At 39.2% G+C, this 23,266-nt stretch overlaps 1 protein-coding gene across 1 annotated transcript in view; it reads left to right on the forward strand.

The window, feature by feature from the left end:
• The window catches only part of LOC117199234 (uncharacterized), a 120,209-nt gene that overhangs the window by 64,092 nt on the left and 32,851 nt on the right, over positions 1 to 23,266 (forward strand). The window contains exon 5 of the mRNA XM_049710795.1: positions 13,247 to 13,417. Within this exon, the coding sequence (XP_049566752.1) occupies positions 13,247 to 13,417 (171 nt within the window). The remainder of the gene's footprint in view (positions 1 to 13,246; positions 13,418 to 23,266) is intronic.

Here is a 23,266-nt window from a genome sequence, read left to right on the forward strand (position 1 = left end):
ATGATGGCCATACTGACTGATGTGAGGTTGTACCTCATTGTAATTTTGATTTGCATTTCTCTAACAGTTAGCGGCATTGAGCATATTTTCATGTGCCTGTTGACCATCTGTATGTTAGAAAGCGATTAATTATTGATTCAATTTCTTTAATAAATATAGGCCTATTCATTCATATGGTTTATTTCCTCTTCTGTGAGATTTGGCAGATTGTGTCTTTCAAGAAATTGGTCCATTTTGGGCTTCCCTGGTGGTGCAGTGGTTAAGAATTTGCCTGCCAATGCAGGGGACATGGGTTTGAGCCCTGGTCCAGGAAGATCTCACATTCTGTGGAGCAACTAAGCCCATGTGCCACAACTACTGAGGCTGTGCTCTAGAGCCTGTGAGCCACAACTACTGAGCCTTGTGTCACAATTATCGAGCCTGTGTGCCACAGCTACTGAAGCCGGTGTGCCTAGAGCCCGTGCTCCGCAACAGGAGAAGCCACCACAATCAGAAGCTCATGCACTGCAGCGAAGAGTAGCCCCTGCTCACCGCAACTAGAGAAAGCCAGCACACAGCAAGAAAGACTCAACACAGCCAAAAATAATAAATAAAAATAAATTAATTAATTAAAAAAAAGAAATTGGTCCATTTTATCTAAATTATAAAATGTGTGGGCATAGAGCTGTTCATAGTATTACTTTATTATCCTTTTAATGTCCATGGTATCTGTAATAATGTCTTCTCTTCTTATTCTGATATTAGTAATTCATGTACTTGTTCTTTTTTCTTAGTTAGCCTGGCTAGAGGCACACACACACACACACACACACACACACACACACACACAATCAAGTACACTGTTGCTCTTATTTTGAACAAACTGTAATGCATTAGGTCAGTTAATAAGAAAAACAAAAGTTTTTATTTTACTTTTCCTCTGATCCTCTTCCTTTCTTTATATAGATCTAAGTTTCTGACCTGTATCATTTTTCTTCTGGCTAAAAAACTTCTTTTAACATTTCTTACAAGGCAAGTCTAAGTCTGTTGACAACAAATTTTCTGTTTTTGTTTGTCTGAGAAAGTGGTTGTATTTTATGGTTACAAATTTGAAACTGACGCTTTCAAATGATTTTTCCTCTGTAGACCATCATATTTTTAATCGATACACTATGCTTTTTATAGGTGCCTGTATACCGAGTAAGCTCACAGTAAATCCTGCTAAGTGAATGATAGTCTCATTTCCAATTTTTCTGTATTGAAATTTGTAAATATAGCAGCCATAATGTTTTCATGAATTTTGTGTCTTTTAACAGATTTTTTTTAAGATGAAACTCATTAAGTAAGTGGTCTCTGACTATTGTGAACATTTTTCCAAAGAAAAACGACATAAATTTGTATGTTTTCTCAATTTGATTCCATTTCAATTTAAAACATATAATTATCCAATTAAAAATAGGAGCTCTGGACTTCCCTGGTGGCGCAGTTGTTAAGAATCCACCTGCCGATGCAAGGGACATGTGTTCGAGCCCTGGTCTGGGAAGATCCCACATGCTGTGGAGCAACTAAGCCCATGCACCACAACTACTGAGCCTGTGCTCTAGAACCCACGAGCCACAACTGCTGAAGCCCAAACGCCTAGAGCCCGTGCTCCACAACAAGAGAAGCCACCGCAATGAGAAGCTTGTGCACCGCAAGGAGGAGTAGCCCCGCTCACCGCAACTAGAGAAAGCCTGCGCACAGCAACGAAGACACAACGCAGACAAAAATAAATAAATAAATTTATAAAAAGAAAAAAAAAGGAAAAAAAGAAAGCCCATGGGCAGCAGCGAAGACCCAACACAGCCAAAAATAAATTAGTTAATTTAAAAAAATAGGGGCTCCATCAAAAGAGTATTTTTGTAAATCAAGATATCTAAAAACACAATTAGAAAACTTCAGAGCTAAATACTGTTTCCTGTGTGACTCAGATTAATTTTTCAGTTCCTCTCTTGCTTTTATAGGAATACATTTCAGTAAATTTCTGCTTTTAAGCTTTGTTTTTATAATTGGGACTTTTTAAAGGAAATAACAAAAGCTAAAACTTTTGGTATTCCATTCATTGAATATTTGACTAAAAATTTCCAAATGATGCTGAACAAAAGGTAAATTTAGAAATTTTATTTATTCTTTTTTAAGTTTATTTATTTTTGGCTGCGTTGGGTCTTCGTTGCTGCACATGGGCTTTCTCTAGTTAGGCAAGCGGGGTCTACTCTTCGTTATGGTGCACAGGCTTCTCATTGTGGTGGCTTCTCTTGTTGCGGAGCACAGGCTCTAGGCACATGGCCTTCAGTTGTTGTGACTCACTGGCTTAGTTGCTGCATGGCGTGTAGGATCTTCCAGGACCAGGGCTCAAACCTGTGTACCCTGCATTGGCAGGCAAATTCTTAACCACTGCGCCACCAGGGAAGTCCCAGAGAATTTATTTATAAAATGTTCAATACAATGTAGAACATTAGGTTAACTTACAAAGTATTTTTAAAGGCTCAAGCTTTCCTAAAATTTGATTGATGGTGCAAAAATAATTTTATCTTCAATATTAACTTTTTAAATTAATTCACAGTGACATTTGCAAAATGTCAAATGTTTCACTTTAGGCAGAATACTCCCAGAAGCTTTATTTATTTATTTTAACATCTTTATTGGAGTATAATACAATGGTGTGTTAGTTTCTGCTTTATAACAAAGTGAATCAGTTATACATATACATATGTCCCCATATCTCTTCCCTCTTGCGTCTCCCTCCCCCCTACCCTCCCTATCCCACCCCTCTAGGTGGTCACAAAGCACCAAGCTGATCTCCCTGTGCTGTGCAGCTGCTTCCCACTAGCTATCTATTTTATGTTTGGTAGTGTATATATGTCCATGCCACTCTCTCACTTTGTCCCAGCTTACCCTTCCCCGTCCCCATATCCTCAAGTCCGTTCTCTAGTAGGTCTGTGTCTTTATTCCCATCTTGCCCCTAGGTTCTTCATGACATTTTTTTTTTTAGATTCCATATATATGTGTTAGCATACAGTATTTGTTTTTCTCTTTTTGACTTACTTCACTCTGTATGACAGACTCTAGGTCCATCCACTTCACTACAAATAGCTCAATTTCATTTCTTTTTATGGCTGAGTAATATTCCATTGTATATATGTGCCACATCTTCTTTATCCATTCATCCGATGATGGACACTTAGGTTGTTTCCATGTCTTGGCTATTGTAAATAGAGCTGCAATGAGCATTTTGGTACATGACTCTTTTTGAATTATGGTTTTCTCAGGGTATATGCCCAGTAGTGGGATTGCTGGGTCATATGGTAGTTCTGTTTTTAGTTTTTTTAAGGAACCTCCATACTGTTCTCCATAGTGGCTGTATCAATTTACGTTCTCACCAACAGTGCAAGAGGGTTCCCTTTCCTCCGCACCCTCTCCAGCATTTATTGTTTGTAGATTTTTTGATGATGGCCATTCTGACTGGTGTGAGATGATATCTCATTGTAGTTTTGATTTGCATTTCTCTAATGATTAATGATGTTGAGCATTCTTTCATGTGCCTTTTGGCAACCAGAAGCTTTATTTTGATCCCATTAGTTAGATTAAAAAATCTAAGCCTTATTGAAATTACTTTAAATGATTGTCTACTTTTGATATATGATCATATTGAGATAAAACTGGCATCATTAACTTATCACTTCAGTTTTCTTACATGAACAAGAAAACTTGGAATCAAAAATGAACTAAATTAATTTTGAAGAGCAGTTATTTAATCGATATGAAATTACATTTAAGTGTACCTGTTGTAGTTGCACTTGCTGAATCATCTCTGGGCATCACTTTCTTGCAATCACTATCAAGGCGACTTTGAATTAAGTGCTGAAGCTTCTTTAGTATATTTGTGTCTGGTTTTCATATGGTCACTGATATTGCTACAGCAATGGATGCTAAGTGTCAACATTTTGTGTAAGTTACACTTTATATTTTTTTTAGGCAGGGAAATTCAGTGCTTAATTTTTCATTAAACATGCACTTTTATTACTTTTCTAGCTCACTGCTGCTGAAAAGATTTATTGCAAAAATAAAAACTATATTATCAAACAAAATAAATAAGTAGTTGTAGATTTATACCCTGCAGTAAATGACAAGACCTCTGTAACAAGATCTACTAATCTAAGACTAATTTACTCATAAACCTGTGCTCATGCATATTTTTCATGTTCACCTGACTTATGTTTCCCGTGTTTCCTACTGACCTAACTCACTGACTAGCTGCTTGTATCTTCATGCATCTTGCAAGCCATGGTGGTGTTCATGGCAAAACTGGCTGGTACACCAAGTGGCCAGCTGCAGCAATAGCTTCCAGTACTTTTCCTACCACTACCCTATACCAGGAGTTAGCCATCTCCTCTATACAACACATTTTTTTTTTAACAAGCAAGTATCCTGCATGTTGAAAGGGAAACACTAGTTATATTTCATCTGGAAAGGGTTTGGAAGAAAGAGATGAATTACACGTTTTAAAGTGAAAACTCTGCTTACTGCCTATGCATCTTCCACATTACTAGACAAGGCCATGGCAGGAGGAGCTGGAAGTACAAAGTGGAGATCTTGCAAACCCGTCCTGGCTTATTGTAATTAAAATGATATTGACAGTACTTCATTAAAAATGAAAAATCCAGGGCACATGCTAGATCAAATGTGATGCTGCTGGGACCATAACCACAATCCAAGATTGTCCTGTGGAAACCAAGAAGGTTCTGGAGAAACGGATGCATGATTACCCCAGTATTAGATAGTCAAGCAGAGATAGTCATGTAGGCAGTTAGATAAAAGAGCCTGGAGTTCCTGGGAGGCAACTCTTCTGGAACACATTTGGAAGTCTATGCGTTTGGGAATCATCAATATGTACATCATATTTAGAGCCATATATCGGATGGGGTCACCTATGGGAATAAGTGTAATCAGGGAAGAGGAGAGGCCCAAGGACTGTGAGCTGGGCATGCTCCATCATGGGGAAGGGGGCGAAGATGAGGAACCAACAACAGAGACTGAAAATTGAAACAATTGTAGAATGTCACTTATCAGATTGCAAAGAGTACTTGAATTTCAGAGAGCCAGAATATGCCCTGAGTGCTTGCTATCTGCTTGGAGACTTCATACCCTTGCAGGGTTGCTGAAGAAGAAGTTGAACTCAAATATACCTATAGACCTGGGCAAAGAACACAAACCCCTGATGCAGGTCAGTATAAAAGCAGAGGGAGGAATGAAGGGTGTGCCAAACAGGAGAAGGCAGGCTTCTTCTAAAGGAATGTATAAAGCACTTTTCACAATTCTGTGAACCAAAGAAATTATGTCTGTGGGCCAGATATGGCCCATGGGCCCTAAGTTTGCTATACCTGCTGCATGTTAAAACTTTTCAAAAGATATTCACACGTTTCCATGGAGGGTCAGTGCATCCCAGGGCCACATAAATATTAAGCGGCAGATCCTGGGATGGAAACAAGTCAGTGGACTGCAAAGCTGGCGTTCTTTTCACTGCACCAGACTGCTACCCTGGAATTTCGGAAACCAAACCTCGCTGGAAATTGACTGATAAATCTAAGCATCGAGCTGGCTATGTCTGTGTGTCTGTTGAAGTGAAGGTAAAAAGTGGAGAAAATTATATTTTATTTGTTCCAGAATATTCTCAGTGGTAGTTTTAAATATTTCCCTTCCTACTGCATCCAAGTACTAGAAAATGGTGACACTTTTTTGTATTTTTTACTAGAAGAAGTCCCATGTCTTTGAAGTCTGAAGGAAAGGTATGGAACCCAGGGCCACAGATGTAAGAAGAGGATCACAGAAGCATCCAGGAATTTTAAGGGCCTTACACAGTATTAATGGCTCTCAACATGACTCTGAAAGGTTGAATGACCCCAAAATGCTGCTCATTGTTCTTGGAGCCAATGACGTTTTCCTTTATTTCCTTGCTGGTTTACCTCTGGATTCAGGCTGTCTGTTTATACTAGATGGCATAAGTGTTCCCTCTTGGCTGTGCCTCTTGTTTTTCCTGTAGAACCCACAAGGGGTAGTGGTTAGCACGTTGACTTTGAGTCAGCAGGCTGGTGTATGGGGCCAGGCTTGGCCACGTACTAGCAATGTGGCCTTCGGGCAAGTCACCCAGTCTTTCTGGGCCTTGTTTTTTTCTTTATTAAATTCTAAAATAGGGATAAAAACACCTTTCCCCATTATTTCCATAGGTGGTTGAGAACCTACAATAGAATGTGTGTGATTTCGTCTATTTGAGAACACGTTATTAACTCTCTGAGTGTAAGGATTCTTATTTTAAAAGCAAGTAGGGTGAAAGAAGTATGCTGGTGTGGAGAGAGGAGATTTGCAAGCAAGGGAAGAAAGAGAGATGGCCAACTTATATTAAAAAACCCATAGGGAGTTAACTCCAAACTTTCTGTGCTTTAAAAGTTCATGAATTTTTTAGTGTTTCGAAGGTAATCATGTGTACCCAGGGAATGAGAACAAAATGTCAGGGCAGGGAAAGGGAGGAGATCAGCTTTCTGTCCAGCTGTGAGTTTTCTCACTGTGACTCTAAAGCAGAGGGAGATCCAGTGTCCTGGAGTTCCTAGTCCTTCTGAAATTACATGACTGAAAATATGACTGCGGATGGTACTTTCAGAGCTGGGGAAAAAGGGTTCTAGATAGGTTCGAACTTTTTTTTTTTTTTTTTTTTTTTGCGGTATGCGGGCCTCTCACTGTTGTGGCCTCTCCCGTTGCGGAGCACAGGCTCCGGACGCGCAGGCCCAGCGGCCATGGCTCACGGGCCCAGCCACTCCGCGGCACGTGGGATCCTCCCAGACCGGGGCACGAACCCGTGTGCCCTGCATCGGCAGGCGGACTCTCAACCACTGCGCCACCAGGGAAGCCCGAGGTTCGAACTTTTAAATGAGATCATTTTTTCTCTTTTTTAAAATTGAAGTGTAGTTGATTTACAATGTTATGTTAATTTCTGCCATACAGCAGACTGATTCAGTTATATATATATATATATATATATATATATACCTATATATATATATATATTCTTTTCCATTATGGTTTATCACAGGTTATTGAATATAGTTCTCTGTGCTATACAGTAGGACCTTGTTGTTTATCCATTCTATATATTGTTATAATAGCTTGCATCTGCTAATCCCAAACTCCCAGTCCATCCCTCCCCCATTCCCTCCCCCTTGGCAACCACAAGTCTGTTCTTTATGTCTGTGAGTCTGTTTCTGTTTCATAGGTAAGTTCATTTGTGTCATAGTTTAGATTCCACATAAGAGAATCTTATAGGCAAATGGATAAGGCAAGGAGGCTGTCACTCAAATCAGTTTGCACAGTATTGTCGTTCACGGGACTTTCCACATCCCATCTCTTCTTCCCTCATAACAGCAACACTATGCAAACAGGGCAGATATTATTGTCCTTGTTTTATAGCTAGGCCAGCTCAGGCCATATTGACTGAGAGCTGGTAAATGGCAGAATGTAGACAAGAATGTGGGTCTGCTGTCTAACTCTGCTCTTTACCTACCAAGCTATCCAGGGTCCATATTTGTTGACACCTAGAGAGGTTAAGTGACTTCTGAAAGGTCACACAGCAATAAATAGCAGAGCCAGGACTTTAATTCCAGGCATTCAGACTCTGTATCCCATGCACTTTCCACTATTCCACTCAGCTTCCTTAAGGGGCAGTAGAAAGGTTATCTGACAACAGCTGGGCACTCAGCAGGTGCCAGGGCAACACCCCAGCCTCACTGAGATGGCATTCGACGGCACTGGGTGATACACCTGGGCCTACCACACCTGCCTAGAAACGTGCCACACAGCCTTCACTACGTGGTTAGGTGCTGCTTTTGAAGTTTTATATTTTTATGTCCCTTCTTAAGGACCCTCCTACTGAGGACTAGAAGAGAATATCAAAAGAAGAAAAATCAAACAGTCTCATACAGTGGGTCTGGCATGAGAACACAGTGGCATGGGGTAGAATTCAAGAGTTTTTGACAAACTGCTGAATTACTAGGTTGGAGGAGAAAGGCCTCTGTCATGCCAGGGGAACTACAGAAGGCAGCTCAGGGTCCCCATGACAGAGAAACAAAGCAGAGGGGGCCCTGGTAACTTGCAATGGGTATAGACCCTCTCTGAGGTTTTGACAGCATAGAGATGGGGACAATTTTGTGGTGCCTTGGAAATTTTAAAGTAATTAGTGGGTTCCCTCGAATGACCAGGGAACAATAAATTTCTTACACACAATAACATATTCAAATAAACAGGGAATGTCTTTAATGAGGTAGAGATCATTTAATAAATGCTTTGCCATGGGGAGAGCAGTAGGTCTGACGTAGAGAAAGAGAGCGGTGGGGGATAGTAAGGGAATGTCTAGGGTATGTCAGGGGAAGTGGTGATGTTATCGATAATATCTCACTGTAGGGGAGAGAACTGACTGAATTCATAGCAGGTGAGTTAGAACTGATCAAACTTGCTTTTCATTTCCACTGTATTTTATATTGCAAAACAAGTTTTCTGGAGCTGTGTTTTGTGGGAAGGTTAAGCAGCACAGAGTATTCTATTAGGCCAGAGGAGAAAACATTGGTCTGTCCAATTCTCCAATGGTCTGTTGTACTTTGTTCTGAATGCAGCGTCACTAACTGCCATGGGAGGGGTGCATGTGTCTAGCAAGGTTTAGTCTTGTCGACAGTGCTGCAGTTTTCTTATTCATCTCTTCGTTACAGCTAACACTATCAATACTGCCCAAGGGATTGGAAAGACTGATGGGAAATAAATAAGCAGGGTTTCTGAGTTAGGCTTTAGTTACAGTTTCTTTTGTGTGTGTGTACATACATATTCAGAGAATCAAGTGGCCTTCACTGATAATTTTTAGTTTGCTAGAACATGAAAGTGGAATTCCCAGGAATGAACCATAATGACGCTTTTAAAGAGAGAATATTTGGGGGAAAAACTCCTATAAAACATTTTCAATTTAGTTCTACACATGAAGAAAGACAATGAACCTATAGCATGAACAGTGGCCTGGGAGGGAGAAGATGTGGGTTCGAATCCTGACTCACCTTTACGGAAGTATAGGCTTGTTTTCAACCTGGACTTCCTTAGAACAAGAGGTGTAAAGAAGAGAGATGGTGTGTAAGGCCCCTTCCAGCTCTGATTTTTGAACCTGTGATTCATTCTGATGAATGGAGAGCAAAATGTTAATTATTCCGGAACTGTTCATCCTTTCTGTAGAATTTTAGAGCTGAAAGAAACCTTTTGGGCCAATCTCAGATGAGTTACATTATTTGATTGAGGCTGTGCATTTAGTTTTTCCTAGTGCTGGGTCTAGAGCCAGGAAATTGATTCCTAGCCTAGTGTACCTTCTAGTCCATCTGATTTCCCATCGTTTTGCAAGTATTGAGCACCTACCACATGTGAGACCCTGTGTCTAGGCACTGGGGATATTAGAAAATCCAGTCCTGTTCTTAAGGAGGTCATGGTCTAACTGGGGAGAAAATACACCTGCCTGGGGAGGGAGCCATCAACACAGCACCAGTGGCCTCTCTCTTGTCTTGATTTTAGTGATACTCTCCTGGCTTTCTTCTACATCTCTGGCAGCCTTCCTGAAACCATGTTTAAAAATTTTTTAAATCTGTCTCTAGAGAAAAGAAAGTCTGCATTGCTCCCTTCACACCACCTACGCTTTAGGTCTAAATTCCAGCTGTCCCAGAGACTGACGACATCTGTAGGCAGTTCTTCTGTGTCATGGCAGAGTGACAAGCCCTGTGTTTCTTTTCAGCATCTCCAAAAGATGTTCCTAAAATGCTGTTTGGCTGAGTTACTGCACATGATGAGCCAAAAATTAACCCTGGCTCTTCTCCTAACTTGCTTTTGGAAAAGTGATGGAACCAGTCAGTGCCTTGGTTTTCCAGTTGCAAACTGGAAATAATACTTGCCAACGGATCCTCTTCTAAATGTGAGAGTTCATCAAGGTTGAGAACTATTATACAAAGCCCTCTCCGCAGGCAATTACATCCATTCTTGTGGCATCAGTCCCCCTCTACATAGCAATGAGTCCACCATCCCACTGGGTGCCCCATCCGGAATACTGGGAGCTAGCACACTCTTCTTCCTACCCCCACCTGCATATCCACCTAGTCACCAAGTCCTAACACCTAACACCTACATTTCTCTCAAATCCATTTTCCCTAGTTATGCCTCTGTTTTCTCTCCATGGGCTTCCCTCCCAGCACCCTCCTCCAAATCCCTGGCTTTCCTTCAGCACATTCTCCACACCAGCAGTGTCCCAAGGGCCGGGTGGAAGGAAAGATCTACCCACGTGCAGTCAGTAAGGGGATGCACTGACTGTGAAGAATCAGTCTGTTTGTTTATTATCACCATGCACTGGAAATGCTAAATAATTTTGGCAATAAAGTACTAATCCTTGAAAAAAATCTTTTGATGGTTTTAATTCTATACAATTGCTGTAGCTGCTGCTGAATTTTAATAATGAATATACAAGCTTTAAATTAGTCATTTTAATACTAAAATTAAAATGGAAATTGGGGGGGTTGGGATGAATTGGGAGATTGGGATTGACATATATACACTAATATGTATAAAATAGATAACTAATAAGGACCTGCTGTATAGCACAGGGAACTCTACTTCATTTCACTGTACAGTAGAAACTAACACAACATTGTAAAACAACTATACCCCAATAAAAACAAAACCACATAAATACCAAGAAGTACAAAGCCATAAAGTTATATTTCTTCTTTTTTTTTCAGCTTCACTGAGGCATAATTGACTAATAAAATTATAATATATTTTTAAAAAAAGAAAATTTTAAATTACAAATGTGGCTTATATTACATGCTTATTTTATTATTTTATTGTGTTAAACTATTTTATCATATGCAATTTATTATATAGTATAGTGTGTTGGTCTAGAGACTTCAATTTTGAGCAGATAGATGGGGGTGGGGAGAGATAGATATAGATATATTGGTTCTAAAAGATGAAAACTTCAAAACCCAAAATTTTGAAGTCTTATATATGTGCAAAAATTAATATTGTCTGTGTAAAACTGGAAAAAAAAAAAAAGGAAATTAACTCAGAGAGCTCCCAGTTATACAATGAGCTCCTCAACATAGCAGGTACTTCAAACCAATCTGCATTGGTTTGAAAGTTAAGTTCATGATGGTTCAAGATCAGAGGTTGTGGATTAGTTCTAGTTCATGTCTCCAATCCTTATGTAACTACACATTCAAGCACTTAACCAGTAGATCTAAAGTAAACAATAGCACAGCAATTATAAAGATAAGGAAACAGAACTTGAGTTACTTCAATTTTATTATTCTATGCAACCTCATGGAGACTTCATATGTTTAACATTTAAAACAGCAAAACTTTGGTACATGTACTTTTTTGTTCATACATGAAGTTATTTACTACATTTAAATAATGTCTTTAAAATGGAAAGAACTTTTTCAAAGCGATTGCCCTAAAGCTAAACAAGTCCAGAAAATAATAATTGTTATAGAAAATAATTTTGCCCTACAGAGGAGGGGCATTGTTAAAAATGATTTACCTCACCTCCACGACGTAGCCACAGTGATCTTTTTTTAAAATTCAAGTCTGATCCTTGCTTAATACCACTGGGTTCCACCCTCATTGTGCCCTGCAAGGCCACACACAGTGTGACCCCTGCCTGTCTTGCTGCCTCATCTGGGTCTCTCCTCCTCACTATCTAAATGCTGGTCACACCAGCCTTTATTCATTTCCTCTGTGCCAAGCTCCTCTGGCCTCAGAGCCTCTCTCACCTGCCACCCTCTCCCTTTACCATGTGAATTCCCACCCTCCTTCACATCTGAGTGTAAATGTCTCTTCCTGGGGAACCCTTCTCTAACTCTCCAGTGTCACCCTGTGATATTGTGATTTATGAGAAATATATATTTGGTCATTCAGATGGAAAAAATATATTTTTTATATATTTTTGGTTTTCATCCATGGTTCCTGGCTCCCAAAACCCTTGGAATTTCCTTAGCGATAAGAGCATTGGGAGCATCTTCTGTTATAGTATTTGGTCTCTTATCTTCAGTTCCTGAAAATGCTTCAGAGCCATAAAGGTGGAACAGGTGTCTTGTTATTCATAACTTTTACATCACAACTGGTTTATGTTAATGAGTGACTTGTGGAGAGCATCTATGGATAGGGTCTGGTTGCCAGGGGAACCAACCATGGAACTTGGGACTTCCAACTGCCCTCCAGAAAGGAAAGAAGGGCTGGAGTCTGAATCAATCACCAATAGCCAATGATTAAGTCAATCATGCCCATGTACACTTTGCTGTACACCTGAAACTAACACAACATTGTAAACCAACTATACTCCGATAAAACTAAAAAAAAAAAAAAAAAAATCATCCCATGTAATGAAGCCTTCATAAAAATCTAAAAGGTTTTCTCAGAGAGCTTGCAGGTTGGGGAACCAGAATTCTCCCAAGTGCCACCTGCTGGGCCTCAAACCGCCTGAGGACAGAGCTCCTTTGTTCAGGACTTTACCCTATGTATCACTTCATCTGGCTGTTGATTCGTATCCGTTGATATTCTTTGTAATAAACTGGTAATCTAGTGAGTAAACTGGTTTTCTGAGTTTTGTGAGCCACTCTAGAAAATTAATTGAACCCAAGGAAGGGGTCATGGGAACCTCTGATTTATAGCCAGCCCATCAGAGGCACAGGTAACCCCCTGGGCTTGCAGTTATCATTTGAAGTGGGGGGCGCAGTCTTGTGGGGCTGAGCCCTTAACCTGTGGGATCTGACGCTGTCTCCAGAGTTGAATTGTAGGACACCCAGCTTGTGTTGGAGAATTGCTTGGTGGTTTGGGAACCCCTCCCAAACACATTGCAATTGGGTACAGAACCCTGACACCTAATATAGTGGCCCAGCGTCTTGTACTTTAGCGTTTATCAGGGTTGCTAATTCAGTTTCACAAGTGACTACCTGATTGAGGTCGGCCTCCCCAGCTAGCCTCTGAGTGGCCCCAGGGCTGGCACCATATCTGTGTGGTTCCACCTTCGCCGTTGCCTGAGTTCCTGGCACATGTTGGTGCTCGGGACCAGCCCAGGAAAGGGAACAGCCCTTTCCTGAAGGTGTTGTTGAAGAGGAAGGCTTTAAGTTCCCCGGTTTTATTTATTATTTTTTTTTAACTCCCCCAGAGAAGCAGGTCCAGATCACAGACTGCTGTGTCCTAGAGGATGACTGGCTGGGGGCTCTGGCTTGCCGCCAGCCCCGCTCTCTCACTCTGCACAGCTGCCTTCACGCCAGCCGGGGCTGTGATGGACCAGGGCCTGAAACGATTTTTCCAGCACTGCGGGGCTGTTCTTCAGGTATCAGCACTGGCCCCCTTGTAGAATAATTTTTGCACTGCAGGGAATTGTATGGATTGGATTCTAATGGCTTTCTATCCACTTTCCCCCCTCACTTCCCATAAAACAGTACCTCTTTTGCATGGAGTTATATAAAAAATTTAATATAGTGAATGAGCCACTACATTCACTTGCCTTAAAAAATGAACATGGTATAAAAAGATATCCTTTGAGAAGTTTCACTCTCACCCACGTTGTATTAGTTTGCTTAGGGCTGTCTTAACAAAGGACTGTAATCCGAGTGGCTTAATCCACAGAAATTTATTGTTTCACAGTTCTGGAGGCTAAAAGTCTGAGATCGAGGTGTCAGCAGGGTTGGTTCCTTATGAGGCTGTGAGGGAGAATCTGTTCCAGGCCTCTATTCTAAGTTCTGGTCGTTTGCTAACCATCTTTGGTGTTCCTTGGCTTTTAAAGCATCACCCCAATCTCTTTCTTCATCTTCACATGGCATTCTTCCTTTGTGCATATCTATGTCCAGATTTCCCCCTTTTTATAAGGAAATCAATGATACTGGGTTAGTGGGATATTAGGCCCACCCTACTCCATTTTGACCTCATCTAAACCTAACTAATTACATCTGTAATGAACCTATCCCCAAATAAGGTCACATTCTGAGGCACTGGGGATAGCACTTCAAAATATGAAATTCCAGGAATCATACTTCAACTCATAACATATATTCTACATGATATTTTAATTTCTGATTGGACATCTGTGCAGGTGAAAAAACACTTCATAATTTTCTGAGCATAGAATGTAACACTGTTTTATGTATACACTCAAAGTAATTTTTGCGCAGTTTTAATATGCACTAAATTTCTCAGAAATGCAACTACAGATTTATTGAAGAATGAGTGTGCTTGTTTTATTTGGAAATTTACCAAGAGTTGTTCATGTCTTCAGAAAATCATGTCCTTAAAAGCAACACTGTGCATAGTATTTGGGTCACCAAGACAGCACCCCTAAAGCACTTTTCATTTAGAGAAAAATATCAGGCTCCTGCATCTGTGAAAACAATGTGGAATGTGCTTTTTTGTTACATAGTTTTTCTTCTTTCTGAGGTCGAAAGAATGAATTGCAAAATGTTCTAAGCCAGATTTATAGATATTTCCTCACAGAATATTATGGGAAACACACACACGCGTGCCTACACACACACACACACACACACACACACGTATATTGTTGGGGAGGAAGAAATTTTCCTCTACCTTTCTAGATTCTTCTGGCTGCTCTAAGAATTAAATTGACATGAGGCAGATTGACAGGAGAAAATCACACAAAATTATAATAACATGTATACATGAGAGAGACCCAGAAAAACTGAGTAACTCACCAAAATGACTGAAACCCTCAACTTAAATACCATCTTCAGCTAAAGATAAAATAGGCCATTGCGGGTAGTGGTTTGGGACTTCAAAGGAGAGGAAGACAAGTTCCATGAAGATGGAAAAGCAAATGTTTATGAACAAATGTTTGCTGGGCCATGCAGAGACAATGAGACACAGAGTGAATACTGATCTCCAAGGGTTTCTCCCACCACACCTAGCCCATATTCATTGCAGATATCTCTCGTGATGGCTCTATACCTGTCATAGACCAGGCCCTCTTTCTAAATTCTTCAGGCAGTTAGGGGGGAAGGTCAAAGTTTCTTCCTGAGTTTTTTGGGCCTTGATTGTTTTCAACTTGAAATAATCCGCAAGCCAAAGAGAAGTATTGGGGTGGTAAATTTTGTTTCCCTACAATATAAACACCCATACATACATATACATATATATGGTACATATGAGATATATGTATAAAGTTACATATTTGCGTCATCTGGGAAGTACTGAGCATAATGACATTGTAAAATACCTTGAAGATTCTACTATTACCTTTTAAAATTCCTCTTAAGATCATTAAACTTTTGTTAGTCTCCCTTCGTTTATTTTCATCCAGTTGCTGGGGTCTCTGTATTTTCTGCACAATTTTGTCCCCAAGTTTTCCAAAGCCCAACACATTTTAGTTGTGTCTTCAGTTAAGGGTTTTTAATAGTGGAGAATATACCTGGGAGTTTGAACCTGATGACACTTTAAAACAGTGGGGTCTTAAGTGCCTTGCTTATTAGCATGTGCACATATTAGTTTGAAAATTTGTCTGACAGAAGCTGTCAACAGAGAGTTTTGAATATTCAATGAGAGTTTCCAACCTTCATCTGAGTTCAGAGATGAAAAATTTAGAAGGACAGAGGGTGTCCACTCTCTGTTGACATTCATGGATCAGTGGGTGTGCAAATATTAGATTCTTTCTGGCTATAATAACAGGCAAACAACAGCAAATCTACTCTCCAGAATAGCAAAATTATGAAATACTCACTCAAAGGGGAATTGTGTCTTCGTGTGTGTGTGTGTTTAGAATTAATTTTATCCAGGAAACAGCACAGAGAGCACATAGTAGGAGCTCAGTAAGAATTTAATCAAGAATTACAAACATTTTTTCAGAGCTAGAAAGACCTTTAGAGATTATCTAGGTTATTCCACCTGCCTGTCATCCCCCACCTTTTCAAAATGATGATCCTGAGGCCCAAAGAGATTAACTGAGGTGCCAGTGATTGTTCATATACTTGGTCTATTTTGCGGGATCTTATAAAAAACAGTTGTCTTGCATTTTTATACTGATGTCTTTGAGGACTCAACTTGTGAGCCATCGTATGGCTCCCCAAGGAGTGTCACCTTCAAGAATACTTTGCTCTTCACTTTTTTAGCACTTTATTTGTCCACTTCAAATGTCGTGGATTGTTAAACTTTAAGGCAAAACATTCTTTACAGCGACGTTATAAATTGTCCTCTTTATGAGGACCTATGAAATAAATTTCTCAAAAAACTCAGACTGAGGGATATTTGTCATTCTTCTGTGTAACTTGTTTGTGTTTACTTTATGGAATAAAGCACGATTATGCTTTCTTCTTCAACTTTGCTGCTAGGAAATCCAGGCTCAGATTTATGAAATTAAACATCTTAATAAGACATAGCATGTTATGACTTATATTTTGTAAACTAACCTAAAACTTTGTCCTTATTTTATTTTTTCGATCTTTTTTTCCTGTTTATTCTTATTTTCTCCCTTCCTTATTTTTATCTTCTTGAATTGTGGGTAGTTTGAAGTTATATGCGATCTTTGTCAATATTATGCTTAACAAGCTTCTTCCGTCTATTATTTATTGCACATCAAAGTATGTGAGGCATTGTCAATAGACTCACTTTAGAATTTGTGGTGAGACAGGCTTAAAAGATAGAGAATCCAAATAAGCTGTCTTTTTAGTATTGAAAAAAATTGGGGGCCCTAATAGGTAGGAAGAATATGAAAAGAATAAAGGATTCTTTCAAGTTCTAAGGGGAGCTAAATGGGAAAATAAATTATTGTATTAAACACATATTTAAAAGTACAGTATATCTTAAAAATATACAGTTGACTACGGAACAGTGCAGGTTGGTAAGGCAAGAAGCTGAAACTCGGGACCTCTCCCTGGAGTGGTTCATTACCCCTTTTGCTATTTTCCCCCTACTTTGAGTAAGCTGTGTTGTGTGCTGGTTGTGTGCAATAAACCGAGTGATTCAAGGGAAAAAAAAGAAGCTGAAACAGTTCGGATAGAATCAGGACTGAAACCCTAGTCTTTTGATTCCACATATTGTGATTTCTAATCAAACATAGACTCTCCCCCTTTTAGTTAAAAATCTGTAAAATGAAAATACAAGTGCAATATTTATTGAAAAAAAATCCTTGTGTAAGTGGACCCATGCAGTTCAAACCTGTGTGGTTCAAGGGTCAACTCTAATCTATGAAGCGTGAAAGTAACCCAGAATTCTCTCAAGTGGTATAGTAACCCTGGATGGCAGTTAGAGGCTCAAATCCGACTTGAAAATTACACTATGGTATGACTCAACCCCAGAGATGTGTAATATTTGATTATCTCCTTCTATAAATTTTATAGTCCTTGTTAAAGATATAAATAGAGCTCTGTCTCACCTACTTTTTGAACAAGAATTTTTGAACTGCCTGCATTTCAGCCAGTCATTCCAGTTGTTAGGGATTTTTAGCAAACTGAGGATGCAGCCCCAAAGATTGCTTGGAAGAGTAGCCTCAAAATTGTTTGGGACGATTTAAATTGTTTTCTTTATGAGTTAATAGATTTTAATCATAGAAATTAAGAGTGGAAATGTTGATGAGAATCAAGCCCATGTTATTTTGTGTAAAAATCTGTACATATTTGTGCTATAAGTATTTATAATATTTAAGAGGAATTGGCTTATTAAAATAACATGATGCTTATGATTCTAACTTAAAGTGTATAACTGAACACATGTTTCATTCATATAAGATAGGATTTACATCCTTATGGATCTGAGGCCTGATTTTTCTCTTCTTCCATGCAAATACTGTAAGAAAATGATTGATTAGTGTAACTCAATTACTCACCAGTGAACAGGTTAATTCTTAATTTCTGGATGCTGTCTCCTCTTGTGTACCAGCTTGTCTCATTTTCTCTGAAGGTACTGTGTACTTTCACACCTATGTGTGTTTCTTCAGGCTGTTCCAGACACCCATTGTCCTATTTCTGCTTGGAAAAACTTAACCCATCCTTTAAGGCACAGTGGAAAAGTCCCCTTGGCTGACATCTTCCCCCTCCTCCTCTATAAGCAGGGTTTTCTACATGCTTTGTGTGTTCTGCTTTCCCTGCCTTGAAATAGGTACGTATGGCTGTCTATGGTGTGATCATGCATGCATAAAGGCATAGTGTCCGGTCCATAATAATCACTTAATACATATTAAATTGAGCTAACCTAATGAGTTAGATTGGCATAAGTTAAATATGCTGACCAGCTAGATAACAGACCATTCATTACTCAGCCATCTCTTATTTAGGATCTCATAGAAACAGAGTTATTTGAAAGATAATCTAGTTATGGCTCACATTTTGTGTTCTATGGAGAATTTAATTTGAAGGAAGGCTTCCGTGGCATAAAACAGCGTGAAAGCCACTTATTCTGGACGAACTCTTTATTTTCCGATGAGTAAACTGAAGATTTTTTAATATAAAATCTAGATAGTATGATTTCTTCTGAAAAATTAAAAGACCGAGCAACATGGTTTCAGTTTCTCATTGTTGGAAAGTGTCAATCTTCTGGAACCTTCTCCAGTTTGCTACAGTCCTCACCACTCCCTGATGCAGAAGCTATCAAAAGCAGCACTAAACCCCCAAAATGATGACTCTGGCATAGCGAGGAAATACACCTGGCCTTCTCCCTTCACTTGTGTTACCTGACTATCACCGAAGACAATTGAACTTGAGGCTTCAGATTTGCAATAGATGTGTTTCTATGAAGTATTGGGGGGAAAATATTGTTTACAAATTAAACTCCATCTGAAATGCATATAGCATGCTATTCAGAGGACTCAACTGTAACTGTAAACTAACTCTTCTGTACATCAAATGGGCACACTTGATTATATTTCTATTGCCTTGACAAGATCTACATCTTAGTTTGGCACATAATTCTGAGAGCTCAATTTGTCCTATTAAAATTCTATGAAAATTTCTTCCTTTTATTTTTATGACATTGACTTTTGCACAGGGGAAGCTTGGGTTCCGCGTGATCGTTCTTCCTTTGCAGGTGATCTGTTTGTGTGGCTTTCTTTTGCTGCATGGATAAGATCAGGGTTCTTATACAGTTTGGGGCATGAAAACAAAACTGTTGCCAATACAAGTTGAAGACTGAGCAGCAATAACTTTTGCCAGGGGCATGGTGAGCTCATAAGAGTTGTAAATTTAGGCTTTTTTTTTTTTTTACCCTGTCAAGTTTTCCTTTTTGCCTATAGTTTCAAAAAACTTTTATTGATGTATCAATTTCATATAAATTACACATGCTAAGTGGTAAACGGTTTAATGATTTTTGGTTTCAGAACATTTTCATCATCGCCAAAAGTCCCTTTGTCCTCATTTGCAGTTAATCCCTGCTCCCCCCCAACCCCCAGTCCTAGCAAAGCCTGAGCCAGGAATATACTTGCCCCAGTCATGACCTCAACCTTGGGCAGGGCCCTCCTTATTCACTCATCACTGAGGTCATCACTTCCACCAACAATGCCACTGGACATGGGTGTTGTGATCACTCCAAGTGGAGCGAACTCCCTTCCACCGAAGCTCAGCCTGTCCCCTGCCCTGGCAGAATCCCTGTGCCTACTGAGCTGGAAGGGCTCCAGGCAAGAATGCTTCAGACTCCCACTGTTCCTACTTCAAGGTCAGCTGTTTTTTAAGCGCAAATGTTTCACAGATTGTTGTTCGCAGTTGTTTTGGGGAAAAGGATTCGTTGACCTCCTCATTCAGCCATTAGCCAGAAGGCTCACTTTTATACGTTTTTTTCTTCAATGATATCAATGGCCAGCTGATTGGAACTTTGTAATCCATCGCTATCTCTTTTTATCTTACCATCTTCAACTGTTTCCTCTGCTCTGTACCGCCTTCAAGATGGGCGTTAATTAGCTATTGCAATATTAGATTTATTTACATTTATATTGTTTCCTTGCTATCTACCTTTTTATATCAACCTGGTATCTCAGTTCTGTTTTTATCGGGGTTTTTTTCTTAATTTTGTGAAATTACTTTCCTTCTGTGTTTTTGAAACTAGATGTGCTTTTAAAATTTTTATCTGACTTCATAGTATTAATAATTTTTCTCTGTATTTTTGGAGCAAGAATATTCTTCTTTGATTTTCAAATGCTGCATGTTATATAATTTTCCTAATTACTCAATTTGAATAAAGAAGATAGATCCTGGTCTAATATTTGCCTGATAGGACCCATATTCTGTTTGGATTCTCTTACCATCTACCAACGTACCATCAGAATTCTTTTTCAGGAAAAAAGCTAGAGGCCAAGCAGATGCACACATCCCTAGCATTTAAGTTTTTAATGTCTAGAAGACATTTATCCTGTTCAACATTACTTTATTGAGGGAGGCATGACTACTTTTCTTCCTATTACCTGGTTTTCTAACTCTGAGCTAGTGTATTTATTACTGGAAACTTTGAATTAGCATGTAGCTCTTGCTTTGTTGGAAGTAGACCGTGGGTAATCCAGTCTCCAAAGTGGATTGCTTCCTCTTTCTGCCCCCCACCGACTCATGCCTTGACACCACAGGGTACAATATTGATTGACCCTTGAGCTCATGACCAAGTTCAAGTACTGGGTGTTATAAGACTCCAAAGTGAATCTAGCAACGAAGCACTGAAAAATCCTCAGGGAAGAATTCCTTTAGGGAGGAAGATTCCCCTCAGGAACTAGGTCTCTAATGTAATAGTTAATTTTTATGTTTGTATTGCTGTCTTTCAGAGACCCTCATATGACCTCACTGGCCATCATTTCTCAGTATGACCCATCTACGTTACAGTTAGGACTAATTCCTCCCAATGATTAAAAAAAAATCCTTGATATCATTGATTTCGTTTCTACTGCTATTGTATTTTCCTACCACATTGATCAAAGGGGGAAATTAGCAACCTGATACTATATACTAAAAATTTCCAAATATTGGCTAAACTAATGAAATGTTTTCATGTTCAGAGGGAATTTTTTTTCTATGACCCTTAATATTTTTAGCTTAAGTCCCTAAAAAATACAATTTCTGCTCTACTTTAAGTACAAAGAAATACCTTGGAGGGGCGTGTAGTAGAGCAGCGAATCTGAAATTTTAATACACAGTGCTTCTGAAACTTTAACGTGTGCACAAATCCCCCGGGGATGCTGTTAAAATGCAGACTCTGCAATTCTCACAAGCTCCCTGGTTACATGGCTACTGCTGTTAAGAGCTTCCAGTAAGGTGCTGGAAGAGCTAGCATGATTTGGAGCCAGCCCGGGTTTGGATTACCATTCAGGAAGATACAAACAGGGAAAATTCTGCAACATCTCCATTTCCAGACTCACCGAGGGCCTAGTGTTCTGTGACCCCTGCCCCCAAAGCGGAGACTGTCACCAAATGATTACTCTGTCAGTAATCGTGTGCCATTTCACATTCAACGACTCATGGCCTTTTTTTATCTGGGAGGAGATTGTTAGAGGAAGGAGGTGGCCGCCACAGATAAGACTTATCATTTTCATGATACCAATCATATGTGTTTATTTATTTATTAAAAGCTTATAAGAGTTTGAGTTTGTTGTATAGCAGGTGACGTCAAAATTCAGACAGCCCTCTGAGGCCGTAGATACAGGAGCGAGAGATTCCATATCTCCACAAAAAGTATTTCTGAAAATAATGCAATTTTCCTAGGAAAATAGCCAAGGGTGTGTTTGGAGCTATGGGAAAAGAAGCAGCAGGCTGGCTCTGCTCTAGAAGAATGGAGTTGTGGATGTTTCAACACTCAATACAAATAAATACCCTTATTGATTTGGAAGATTTAACAGTCAATAAAATAAATGCCCCTATTGATTTGGATAATATGTTATAGAAGTCCCCTCAAAATAGATTCCACTGTAGTCTTTTGTTTGGCAATTTGGGCATTTTCATGGTGTCAAACTTAAGTCAGAGTTAATTTTCAGGGTAAGACTGCTTTGATCCCCCTGCTTGCTTGTCATCCACTATTTTCTAGAACTCTTGTGCAGCATAATTACTTCCTTATTCTAATATTTTCTTTAGAGAATCTTCTTCATGACTGATAGTTTCAGTTTATGGGTTATGTTGTGGCTAAGAATTACAAGGCAGTTATCTGGAAATACCTAAAAAGTGTGTCTGGCTTCTTTCTTTTTTATTTTAATTGGTATAGTTGATTTACAATGTTGTGTTACTTTCAGGTGTACAGCAAAGTGGCTTCTTTCACTTAGCATAATGTTTTTAAAGTTCATCCATGTTGTAGCATGGATCAGGATTTCATTCTTTTTTTATGGATGAATAATTCCTTTGTTAATTGATAATACCACATTTTGTGTATCCATTCATCAATTAATTGATGGCCATTTGGATTGTTTCCACTTTTTGTCTACTATGGACAATGTTGCTATGAGCACTTACTTACAAGTTTTTGTGTGGGTGTATGTTTGTTTTCAGTTCTCTTGGCTATGTACCTGGGAGTTTAATTGCTGAGTCGTGTGAGAACTCTATATTTGACTTTCTGGGGAACTGCTAGACTCTTTTCCAAAGCAGCTACGTCATTTTACAATCCCATTGCAGTTGGCTTTTACATTCTTCTTTCATTTAATTATTCTTCTATAATGGGCATATATTATTTTAATAATTAGGAAAAAAGTGATTTTTTAAAAATCTGTGAGCCCCAATCTGTGGGCCACAGGCCTGTTGCGATGGGCTTTTAATCCGTTTGGGTACCAGTTTTGTCTTTAAACTGAGCAAAGACCCCCTTATGCTATATATAAAAGCTATTGTGATCAAAAAGGAACAAATTCTTTGTTGGAGGAAAGAATCTGCTCCTAGTCAGTTTGTCCAAAACGATAGACATGTTGCAAAGAGTTGTGGACTAAATGTTCTTCACAGGATTTCTCTACGTGAGTTATTGAGTTCCTATCCTGAGTGTTCTCTGTTACATGTACCTGTGAAAGTACAGTAAAACCACCTCTGCTGATCAGGTGACTGAGAATAGGGAAGGGGAGAAGAGGGATGGGAAAATCTGTGAGTGGAAAAAAATCTATTTCAGAACATTTGGGATATGTTGCTATGTCTATACAACTATCTATCTATATATGTCTATCTCTATACCCATATCCATGTCAATAACTATATCTGTTGAAGTTGGCCATCAGAATTTTGACTCATTCAGAGTCCTGAAG

Source organism: Orcinus orca, chromosome 6, assembly GCF_937001465.1.
Source record: "Orcinus orca chromosome 6, mOrcOrc1.1, whole genome shotgun sequence".
In the NCBI taxonomy this organism is placed as follows: Eukaryota; Metazoa; Chordata; class Mammalia; order Artiodactyla; family Delphinidae; genus Orcinus; species Orcinus orca.